The following is a 12,530-nucleotide window of genomic DNA, read 5'->3' as shown; positions in this document are numbered from 1 at the left end:
ATGCTTTATTTTACTTTTATTCCAACCACAATCTTTGCGGCCTCTTTTTTTTTCTCGACTAGTTTGGCAGGAAAGTGGCTCTATCGGTTAACAATGTCAAAATGGCATGGCGGCGTCTTTGCCTAGTGGAACGTGCAAAGTTATCAGGAAAAACTCAAACTAGATTCCGCTCACTTTCACAAATGTCTTGTCAAACTTTTATCTTTTCTCAAAATGGGAAAAAAAACGATAAATTCTTGTTAGAAAAAAAAACTTTTTGAATTGCAATGAAAAACATTATTGATTTCGAAATACCCCAGTGACAATTCCAACTCAATATAAATATATATTCCATGGACATTTATTACGGCTTTTATCAAGCCACTCAACTAAAGCGAGTCTATCCATTAGTGTGTAAACTTATTTTCATTTGAAAAAAGAAAAAAATTGGAAAAAAGAAAACAAAATGGATAAAATGGCAAACCATTTTAGACTGGGATCGTTCAGCCAAGCGAATTATTTTTTTTTCTTTCTTTATCCTCAACTCACCTTTCAATCCAATCTTCCTCGGCCATCAAGACTTATTACGTCATATCGATCCAGAGGAGGATGGGAAAGAGGATGGGTTAGGGGGAATTCGATAAGTTCAATCATGTTGTTTCTCTCTGTGTGTGTGTGTGTGTGTACTGGATATTTATTTATAGATTCAGTAATAGTCGCCAAAGGGGGATATGGTCGCGTTGAATGCAACTTTTCCACCCTTCTTATATATTTTTCGGGCGTTAGAAGAAAAGAAAAGAAAATGGAAAAAGTCGGGAAAAAACACAGCGCGACAACTAACTTTACGATACTCTGGCAATCAAGCTGAAACATTATTCAAGCCCAGAAAGAAAGAGAGAGAGTCTGACATCCCCATGTGATGGCAATCTACAGATTCCCTTCTGCCGATAGAGGAGAGGGTTTAGCAAATTGCTTTTGCCTAGCAACAACAACACCACCACCACCACCAACGCATCCACCTAGAGAAGAAAAACCGTTGCTTAAGAGAAAAACCCCAGCGAATTTTGAAGGAACAATTTCGAATAATAGCAACCGTGCCATGCCCTCCAGATATCAATGCGCATATTTATCTATTTATTTTTTGTTGGTCGCATCTGTTATTTAATCACAGTATTTTTGGAAAACAAGTGTGAGAGAGAGAAAGTCCTTGAGAGTGGCTTAAGTTATTAGCCCACTATCTGGGCAACCAAAATGGCCTCTGCTACGATATCAAGCAGATAAAAATATACACGCGGCGTGGCGCTATATCGGGTCCCCATATACAGATGGCGTTGATGCAACTTTTTTTCGCCAAGTCAATTCTTTTTTGATGCTCTAGGGCCCCTCGGGCAGCGTGAAGAAATTCGTGTGTAGGGGCTACGATCCCGACAGTCTACGGTGAAACATGGCTGCCATGGCTACGCATTTAGAAACTACGCATAGACTTTTCTTTTGGGATATTAAAAAACGACACCGAGAAAAACTGTGGCACCAGCCCATCGAATGTGAGTGTAATTAGATTATGTAGTTTGGATTTTGATTGGATACAAAAGTTTCTTTTTCCTACCCATCTGATCACGTCCCCCCCCCCCCCGTGTAATCTCATCTGTCGTTCGGAAAGAGAAAAAGAAATCAAAATGGCAGCCAGCGTAGTCTCTCTCTATCCTCGGGTTTCGTTCGTCGTTAATTTTAGAATAGAATTTTTCATTCAAGAACTTATTGAAAAAAAAAAAAAAACTCTGGTGGGTGGCGGGTTGTGCATGGGGGGTGTAGGAAATAATTGAGTTGATGATAATTCTTTTTTGGAGGTCTCTTTTTTGGTCGTCGTGGCGATAACGACTAGTCTGCCGTGTTGATAATGAATTCTTATTTCTCTTCCACTTGGGGAATTGAAGAAGAAGAAGAAGAACAAGCTTTTTATTTTGTTTTGTATTTCTCCGGCAAGTTCAAAGGGAAAACTAAAAGAGGCGGGCAAGGCGGGCGGATCCTGGACCGGCTGGGATTGGGGATAGTTCAATGAGTATAGAACGCGTCAACTTGTGTGTGTGTGTTATTTATTATCGTCGAGCCCCGGCAAACAAAAAAAAAAGTTTTTTCTTTCTCTCTTACTGAAAGAAGAACTCGCCTAACAATTGAAATCGTCAACTTTATTTTTTAGGGAAAATCACCAATGTCTTTAGCTCCTGTTTTTATAGCCGAAATGAGTAGTACTAAATGAATAAAAAAAAAAAACTAAAACTCGAATGTAATGGCTCATTGATGTCACGGAATCTGAGGTCATAAACTAGAGCGTTTGTTTAATGAAACTGAAGCGAATGAAAGAGGCGCGTCATGGAGAGAGAAAAAAACAAATTCCCATTGTGTAACTCGTAACCTATTGAACGTAGTTGTAGTAGCTGGGAAATCGTTATATAACTACATTGTTATAACGTTAATAACGCTGGGTGCGTCAATGTTATTGGCGCTCCAGGTAGGTAGGGGGGTACGATATGTTCCAGGCAGGGTAGGTGCCATGCGTGCGGTTAAGCCAAGGTGTTTAGATCATCCTGTGTGCAGATGGTCTTAAAGGTGGTTGTTAGATGCCGCACGCCTGGAATTGGTTACGGGCCGAGGCCATTGATTGTTACGACGAACTACAAAACAAAAAATTTTTTTCCTTCCAGGAGGGAGGGTAAATTCCGGCCACACGAAAGTTTTTTTTTTCTTCTTCTTTTCTTATCTGATCCCTTTAATTATTATTCAGGAAGCGAACCGTCGCTAATGATATTTTGTGTTGCTCTTCGTATTGTTCCTTTTGAAAACTTTGAGCGAGGGATTTCACGCCATCTGTAACGACGACGAACGATTCGTAAGGGACCATGAAAGAAAGAGAGAGAGAAAAAAAAACATCACCCCCCAACCCAACTGGATGGATTCAATGGTCGTGAACGGACGGGCATGTTGCGACTCACCCCACCCTGGGTTTTATTCGGACGAGTGAACTTGTTGACGCTCTTGCCAAGTTTGTCGAAAATAGGGCAGCAGCACCGTGTAGTTGTCGTCCGTAAGAGTTTCTTCTTCTTTTATGGTCCAAAGTTTTTCTTTGATCCGATTACATCAGCAGATGTGAGGGCCGCTCACCCCTTACCACGGCCACCCTCCTGCTGCTTTGTTGATATGTTTCCCATCACTGTTGATATGATAGCAGACAAAATACTTTGGGTAGGAAAGCTACACAATCTCTCGACCCCCCTCCTATTTATTGAAACTTTCCCATTGGTTCCCCGTAAAGTTTTTCTTCATGTCATTACATCAATATGACTGGCTACATAGTCATACTTATAGGATATGTGCGTGCCACTTTTTTCTTTTCCTTTTCCCTTTTCCTTTCCTGTTACACACGACGATGGGTAAGTTGGAACGCGTTGAACTGGAAGTTATCTGGGAAAAAAGAGATAAAAAAAAACTTGTATTCTGTTTGTGTCAAAACGGTTGAAACAGATAGACAGCACACCAACACACACACACGGGTGGGTTTTGTTGTAATCACACACATTTCTTCCTCTTGCTCGACAACTATTCATTGGGTAACTTGCAAGGAGTCGGGCGAAAAGGAGCGCTAGAGAATGTTGTAGGAGCCGTCAAGACAAAGACGATGTGGTGGTGGCATTGAGAAAGAACGAGAAAATCGATGGTGGTTTCTTGTTGTTCTTCTTTGTGAGAGAGAATTTCTTCGCCGTCCCCCCAACTCCGACCAATCAGGTTTTGTCGGTCATTCCTCTTCATTTGTGCCACGTAGCCTCTGCGTTGTTGATATAAAAGGAGCTCATAGGAGAGCGAGAAGTTGGTTGAAAAGTCGGAATGTCGACTGAGCTTGTCTCTCGTCGCTTTGATAATAGCCTCCTAGCTGTTGAGGGGGGTGTGAAAGGCCAACGAGGAAAGAGACGAGAGAACTGCTGCATATATATATTCCATTTACTACCATCGTTGACGATTCCAATTCATTTTCATTCCTTACAGGCTTTCAAATAGTTTATTCGGATCTACGCGTCCTGCTGGGGTCTGCGCGCTTAGAGCCCGGCTGATATGGCGGCGCCAGCCTCTCTCTCTCTCTCTCGCCCAGTATATATATCTTTGAGCCACATAATGGATGCCATAGGGGCCCCATTCTGCCATTACCATCGCGTGTGTGGATGGGGTTTTTTAGAAGAAAGAAAGAAAAAAACAAAAAAAATCTTTCCACTTTTTTTCGAGTTATTTTCGAGTTATTTAAAAATTGAGTTTGATCGAAATGTCAAAAAAGTTTTTTTGATGCCGTCAGGGTCGTTGTCAATTTCTATAGTAATCATAACGAAGGGCAGGAGGAATGGCTTGACATGCCGACCTCCCTCAGCACAAGATGAGGAGACTATCTCTATTCGTTCAAGTCGAATGAGCACCTGCCATCCATGTGGAGTGAAAGCTGAGAGAAGGAGAAGAAAAGAGGGTCACGCCCACTTTCAACTAGGTTGTAATTCGAAGCGCATCCCTTTTTTTTATTTTTATTTTATTTTTATGTGTGCAGCCATTTTAGAATCTATTTCTCTGCCATTGCTCGCCCATCCAGCATGGCAGCATCCATCCATCCTCCCCCTCCAATAATGGTGAAAGTTAACGGATAGAACAATATAGGATTGGGTATATATATTATACTCTGTTGTTGACTCTGCATCAGTGATTTCGAAAACAAATTCAATTGCTTAGATTTCATCATTGTTGGAACAAATGACTGAATGCAGCCGGATTGGATCCGCATTTTGTTGCTACCGCAGGGGGGCTATTATAAATTGCAGTTACCTCGATGGTGTAGTAATAGTAGAAGCGAAAACAGCAGCAGCAGCAGCGGAGATCCTTGTGTATGCATGTGCGTGACTACTAGTCTCTCCACGTGTCACGGGAAAGAGGGGAGGGGAAATGGCGTGTAGGAACCGGGACCCCGACTAACAACACAAACTGATGTGCCATTTCGCCTATTGGTCGACGTAGGAACCAATGAAAGAATTTGCGAGTATCTCGGTTCAAAAAATCCCTTTTTTCTTTCTTTTTTTCTTTTCTTTCATTTCTCGTTTCTTTATTTTTATATTTGAGATTACACGATATTACGCACGAACAAGCTTACTTATTTTTCACTTTGAATGGGTTAAATAATAATAAGCGAAACGTGAATTGCAAAGAAAGTTTTGCCGGATATTATTATTATTCCCACTATACTACTGCGGTAGGGGTAGTTGCTTTTATTTTGTTATATATTTTTCACAGCGCCTCGAGTCATGCAAATATTTTCGGGAATGCGGTCGAATAGCTCGAGGGATTCGAAGCGTGACCCATGTGTGTGTGTGTGTTCACTTCAAATTCCGTTCGGCTATAACATGCACATATCTTCCTCCTGCCACGGTGTTTTTATTTTACCTTTTTTATTTCTTGGTCGATGAAGAAAATGATAAATTCTGTATCAATCGCCGTGCCTTTTGTTTTCTTGGCGGTTTGTTTGGATGGGGGGGAGATGAAATAATCAATTGAATCGGACTTTGTTTGTTTGACTTGGACACACCGCTACTTACTTTCTAACGTAGAGTGTGTGTGTGTGGGGTCTGCCCGCAGTGTATTGACAGCTGGGGTAACTTAAGACCCGCTGACAAACACACAACTCTTCCGGCAACCTTGTGCATTTTCGCATGTTTGCAGCAGCTAACTACACATACTGTGCTGATTTTTTATTGATGGCCAATGCTATTTTACATGCTAGCTTCTCGAGTATGCAGGAAGTGTGACGCGCTGGGTTATTTTTTCGCGGTTTCATCCGCGATTCGTCATCCATTCGGCCCAGTCCCCGGCATTTTTATGGATAGAAAATGGCGTGATTGTTTTGGGCGGCTGTCCAAAGATGTGTTCTCCTGGCCTCCATGATCCGTTATTGCTTTTAACCCTCAATCGTCTTCTTCCCTGCTTAGTTTCTAACTCGACCTTCTGTTTTTCCTGCCCGTCTCCCATGACAGAAGAGTTCGAGTTGCACCGCCCTGGAACCGGAGGGATAGAAAAAAAAATGCTCCGTGCCCTATTTCTCTCCCTGGATGAATGTAATTTGTGTGTGTGCTGGCAATGGGACTCACCGGCGACAGTATCAAAACTGGTCGTAGTAAGAGAAAATGGGTCCGCATTGACTATTTCGGTCCCACACACACACTCTCTCTCTCTCTTTTTCTCTCTGGAGACTTTGGATCTATTTCGATCTTCGGCATTGTGTCGTCTTGTCGGGTCCTCTTCTTTTTTCGCTACAATATCTTGTCATAAATCTCGCACCGATGCGATGTTGAAGGTTGGGACGAAACAGATCTCCCCCAGCAGCAGCAGCTTCTTTTTTCTTTAAAGAAGAAGGAACTGCTGCAAACCTTTCCATCCGTATCGACCGCTCCTGCTGACGACTTGCCATGTCCTATATATATAAAGCCACTGCCCAGCTATTGTTGTTGTGATGCTAACCTTGTCCCTTCAAGGCAATAAGACGGTGGTCAGATTGATGGCAAGGTTTTTTTCTATTTTTTCTTCTAGATAGAAAATCGCGTTCTATAGACATTATCCGACGTGTCCGTTGGGCTCTCTCTACACATAGGAGAGTGTGTGTCGCAAAAAATGTTTTGTTGTATTTCACGTTCGAATGTGTTTTTTTGTTTTTTCTCTTTTGGCGAAATCCTCGGATCTCCCCCGAGCCTTTTTGGACCGCTGCCAGCCGTGTGTTGGCCTTCAGGGTTGGCGGTGTAGGACCCTAGCAACAGCGTTTTACTTGAGGCCTCCTCTCGCTCATTGCTTTGTGTACCCAATCCGAATGTGCCGGGACTCACCGCCCTTCTCCGCGCTATACACTTTGTGACTATAGTAGTGCGATTCCAGCTCCGCTATACACTCCCTTCCATCTTGGCCCGCATTTCATTTTTATTGTCTTGTTGTATGTGTGTACAATAGAATTCATCATCTTATAGGTGGTAGAGTATATACTGTGCAGTATAGTTAGTGTGCACTAGTTCCCATACGAATAACAACTTTATACGTAACATGGATATCCTCTCTTTTTCTTTTTGACTGACATTGTTCCTCTTTTTTACTTCGCCGAATGGCTGACGTATTAGATGCGCGCACTCTGCGGGAGTTTCCAACACTGGAGCTCTGCATTTTGTGTTTCACACAGCGGGAGGAATCTATTCAGAATGCGGGGTATGACTTTACCCGCCCCAAAAGAAGAGCCCTGATCTTTTAGACGACCTTAATCGTTCCATCTCCCGCTCGCTTTGAAAAAGTCTTTTATTTTTATTTTATTTTAAATGGTGATTTGACAGATTACGGAACGAAACGCTTTTATTTTCGTTTGACATTTGCACGGTGCACGTCAGAAAAAATTTGCGTCATCGTGACTTAGTTTGGCAGCCAATCGATTTTTTTCCCTGGGCGGGAAGCGGTTTTGTTGATTAGATGAAAGTATTACCGATACCAACACAGAAAGTCTGATGTGTGCATGACCCTGATGGGCTATAGTAACATTGTCAGTAGATAAGAAAAGGAAGAATTAAAACAAAAATTTAAAAAATACTGGTCTTTTCGGTCGCCGTCCATCTTTCTCCCAGTAAGGTTATGCCTTCCGGCTTTAGTCAGACATATTTTTTTTTTCCAGTTCTTTGAATGGCCTACAGAGTCTACGTTATTTCTTGTGGTGGTAGATCAGGGACGTTTATGTGTTTCTAAGTGGAAAATTTCTCTCGGAAACAGTGTGAGATTGCCCATTGAAGTCTAGACTTTTGCTTGGTTATAAGACACTAATATTGCTGTTGAATTATTCTAATCTCGGCTTATGTAACTTGATCAAATGATTAACTCCCTCCCCACTTCTTTCTGCATGTGGAAAGTTTTAATATTTTTTCGTTTCTGGCTTCGCCGCATAGATTCTAAAATGTTATTTTGCCGCGTTTCTATTGATGTTTATAATAAAAACTGTATCGTCCAAAGGCTGGAGGGTTGGACCGCTGCTTTGCATACTTTGTGATTAATATTTCTGTCTCGATCGATCACATTTTAGCCGACAGTCTTTATGAATTTGTTGGATAATTATATGAGTGTGTGTATTTTCATTTCTGAGGGAGATTGTGTGTGTGTGTGTCTCTATGCTACTTTTTTGTTGTTACTATTTGCTGCTGTACTATCCTTCCGGTAGTCTTGGGACCATAAAGGGACGAAATCAGTAGTATAAACATGGTGGGGGCCTTGTGATACTATTCGCCGAGTGGAAGTCGAAGCGGCTTTTTCCTTTGGCCAAGTCAAGGGGGTAAAACGATCCGACTGCATGTGCTGGGGACTGTGTGTTTGGTGCCACAGCACCGACAGTGCATGATCCCCACGCTGGAGGAAAGCTTCAGAGACTGAAAAGCGTAGAACACAGTTTAGTTCCCTTCTGGTGCCTTACTGAGTAAGTCCGCTCGGTTCTCGATCTCATTTCTATTTTATTTTCCTCCCTCTACCCGGTTGTTTCGCGCACAGCTTCTTCTTGTTTTGGGTTCTGGTTAGTGGTTACATTCGATTGAGGTATGGAATTTACATAGTTTTCTTTTTTAATGTCGATTGATTCTTATTTTAATTTTCAAAGTCTCTTGTTGTAATGTCCACGGCAAATTTAATTGATTTTCACTTTGTTATTGTTTATTTTTTCTCAACGATGTAAAAAGTAAAATAGTTTTAGACGTTATTTTTGAAGAATCGTGTCCTACGCAACAATGCGCTGCTTACGTCACGATCGGTTACCATCGATTGCTTAATGCCCCGTGTTATCTAACTTTCCCATTTTAGTTATTACTTTCTTTACGGCCTAGTAGTAGGCCATTGGTTGTTTGTTTTTTCTTTCTCTTCTAGCAGCCGAATCAATTGTTTGGTTTGGGCATGAAAACTAAACCAGCGTTTTTATTTCTTGCTAAATGTTATTAGGTGCTTTTCGTTACACATCAATGTCAGACAGCGACGCTGAAGAGTTGTCCGTGGGGGCACCCTCGCCCATTTCGGCTAAAGAGCACCACCACCACCACCACGGTTCTAATATGATTATCATGGACGGTGATGAAGAAGGATCGAGCAGCGTTTCGACTTCGAGTTTCAGGATCCGTAATGAAGGAGTCGACACGATTAACGACAGCAGCAACGGCGCCACCCAGCGCCACCCGACATGTGCCCTCTGCAAAAATCATCAAACGATAAGCACGCTCAAAGGGCACAAAAGATACTGTCCATGGCGACAATGTATGTGTGAATTGTGCTATGGCACGAATAAAAAGCGAAAGATAAATGCGGAGCAAGTGGCCCTGAGACGGGCTCAAGCCCAGGATGAGGAACTGCGTAAAAAGGGAATTATTCAACAACTCGAAAGGATTTCCAGCTCTTCAACATCAACAATCACTACTACACCCTCGTCGTCCATCCAACAGTCGCCATCACCCGATTGTGGGAAAGTGAGGCCGGCTCGTTCGGAGCAGCATCAACACTCACTGCCGGGCAGGGAAGAAAGAGCGCCAAAAGTGAAAATCGATAATCCATGCCGACCTACTCCCGCCGTAGGTCATCAATCGAGCCCCGTAGTCTTTGGGCAACAATTATCGCTCGGTAGCATCCTCATGGGTCAGAATGTTTCATTGTTACGACACTCTGTATGCGAGAAGAGATTAGGATTTGAAATGCTGGGATTCCTTTTCCGGATCATTCAAGACGTCAAAACCGAGATTGAAAGAGTCTCATTTCAACTGAATGAAATTCACCATGAAATTCAAATCAAGATTCATTCCGGAAATGTCAATTTTGCACCTAATCCCAATCTGTTTTATGGTCAAGATCCACTGCAGAACGGAAATCCTGTGCCCGGACCGGGATCCATTCATCATTACCAAATCCCTTCGACTTTTCAAACGCAAATCCGAGCGACGGTCATTAACGGGCCTCATCCACCCATACACCAAACTTTGTATCCCAACTGATCGTTTCTTTTTTTTATTATTATTATTATTATTGATTATATTCTTCATTGATTTACTTGCTAGCCCGAGCAAATTATTTTAGATGACTTGTTTTCGTTTCTTTTTTCAAATCATTGATGTTGTTTCATTTTTGAATTTTCTATTATTTCGTGTGCTTCTCTAAGAAAACCTTCTTCGCACTCTTTATCATGATTCATTATGAAATTTAGTGAAAAATTCCAAATGCCAACGAAACCCTGAAAATCTTTTTTGCTTTGATTGGTCGTGTTTTAGTACTGAACGATTTAGAAGTCTATTGTTCACAGCCTGATGAAAACATCCTCTCTGTACGTGATTGTTAAGTGTATGATTACCACCTGAGCTTGTCAACCCCAAGGAACACAAATCTTGATGGGATATATTTTTGGAACTTGACTGATATTGTGATGTTTAATCATTGAAATTGACTGGTGTGAAATTTTCAACTGCAAATCTGTGATCGACTTGTTTTGTTTTGCGATACCAATTCTATGACTTGAAAACGGCAGTTGCTTTACTGGCAATAGTGCAGAGATGAGACAAAGGAAAAGTTACGATGCTTGAGACTGAATTTGAGACTGATTTTGTTTAAAACTGTAGCCAAGCGGACCAGCAAATTTGTTCGAAAGTTAAACGGATTTGCCAGTAAAGGGGGATATTTTTTGGTATCGTGAAACTGATTAAGGTTAGGATTATTCAATTGGATTGGGGGATTTATTCCCAAGTTATGCAAGTGTTTGATAACCGCGAAAGCATTCGTACTGTATAAGCGAGGCCTTTGATAGGAGAATCGGAGAAGAGAATTTTGAGCTAGAAATTCGTTTCTAGGTCGAACAACTGATTTAAACAAGAGACCTGATGATAGACATTTGTCTTTCTGGATTAACGTTTTTGAGTAGGCCTACGAATTTGTATCGTAGCTATAGCAAGTGGATTGTCGTTCCCTAATTCTGTTTTAGAAAGAATAGAGACCGGCAGTTACCAGAAAGAGAAACCAGAATAGATTTTCGCTGATGGACTTTTGGATTCGCCATTTTTTAAATTAACAATTTTAGAACAATAATAGACAAAATTTGTTTGCCTCCTTCCAACTTTATCAGTTTATGCCCCACCTTTTGTTTGCAATACGATTTCGCTAAAGAGTAGCCATTCACGTTTTCTTTAGATTCACGTTCTATCGCTAATGTAAACCTTTTGCTCCTCTACATAAAAAGTATGTAATAACCTCCCATTATTGAATTCCTGAATTAATGTAGTTGGACCCGAAATAAAATTTTCGTCCACCAAGAAGACTCTTTAAACGAGTTTCAAAATTGAACGCATACACAAGTATTACTTTAGGCCTAATAGCGCAAAGCGCAACCGGCCGTCAAATCAATTTGACGTCAATGGGAATAAATTAGTTTGTGATTATATTTTATCGTTGTATTACTGCTAAGCAGCCGCGCTTAGATTGTCGGCACTAAAAAGTGCTGTCATGTCGTCGTTTAGTCGTCCCCAACTTTGTTGTTCACCGTCTTATCGTTTCATTGCGCTCGAAACATTGTCACTTTTTTTTCCTTCGAAGTTGTACTTGTCTGTGACCATTTTTGTTCAACTATCCTTTAAAGGAGGCGACAGATGATACTAATTTGCATTACAGGATGTTAGCTTTTGATGTTGAAATTTTTAGACAACCTATCAGATTGATTTCAGTCAAAAAATTTGAATCGGGCCTTGAGTTACAAATTTCCGTTCTTTTTTTCTCCGACGGAAGGGGAAAAGCTATAAATAAAGAAATAATGCTTTCGAAACGTTACCAACTGTCACGCAAGGCATGTTATTTTCTTGAAATATTTATTTGAAATGCTATAATTTACTGAACAAAAAACACCTACTTTGGTAGCGCACAAGTTATGATGCCAGAAGAACGAAAATTTGTTCGCGGAAAATTATTTCAGTTAAAAATCTTGAACTCGGATGAAAACGAGTTCAACAATGCATAACGGTAAAAATTTCGCACTCGATTAAATCGAACAACAATTGAGAATTTCAAAAAAAAAGAATCAGTGACCGTAAAACATACATGTCGAAAGAAATGGGTGGAAGATGGATCCCTTTTTTTTTCCTTCCTACTATATTTGGGCAGGGGCGATTTATCTTATTTTTTTTCCTTTTTTTCAGGGGTTGTTACTTCGAAGACTTATATACTATAAAAGGCAATTACTCGAATCGACGTAACTTCATAAATAATCTTATACGCTAATTGATTTCTTTTCTTTGTCGATTGTTATGTCGTCCTTACAAATCTGAGGGGGGAAGACATATGTGCAAGTCACCCCGCTGGTCAAACAGTCTTGTTAAGAGATGATTAACCGTATCAACCCCGGGTGGTGACGTGCGACAAAATAATTTGAACAACATTTTTTTGTTAGCTTTGATGAAGCCATTGATATAGTATACTACTAGTATACGTATGTATAAATCTTGATGGGC

The 12,530-nt window shown here is 41.0% G+C and overlaps 2 protein-coding genes across 3 annotated transcripts in view; both read left to right on the top strand.

Moving 5' to 3' along the window:
- LOC124313926 overlaps positions 1 to 12,530 on the top strand; it is a 32,998-nt gene that overhangs the window by 10,501 nt on the left and 9,967 nt on the right. The window lies entirely within an intron of this gene.
- On the top strand, positions 1,384 to 11,342 carry LOC124313923. The gene is made up of 2 exons (XM_046778772.1): positions 1,384 to 1,523; positions 9,001 to 11,342. Exons 1-2 carry the CDS (start codon positions 1,424 to 1,426, stop codon positions 10,035 to 10,037), a joined length of 1,137 nt encoding a protein of 378 aa, XP_046634728.1. The 5' UTR covers positions 1,384 to 1,423; the 3' UTR covers positions 10,038 to 11,342.

This window comes from Daphnia pulicaria, chromosome 10, assembly GCF_021234035.1.
Source record: "Daphnia pulicaria isolate SC F1-1A chromosome 10, SC_F0-13Bv2, whole genome shotgun sequence".
Taxonomy (NCBI): Eukaryota; Metazoa; Arthropoda; class Branchiopoda; order Diplostraca; family Daphniidae; genus Daphnia; species Daphnia pulicaria.
The sequence above is the reverse complement of the archived record's forward strand: the minus strand, read 5'-3'. Positions and strand labels throughout refer to the sequence as shown.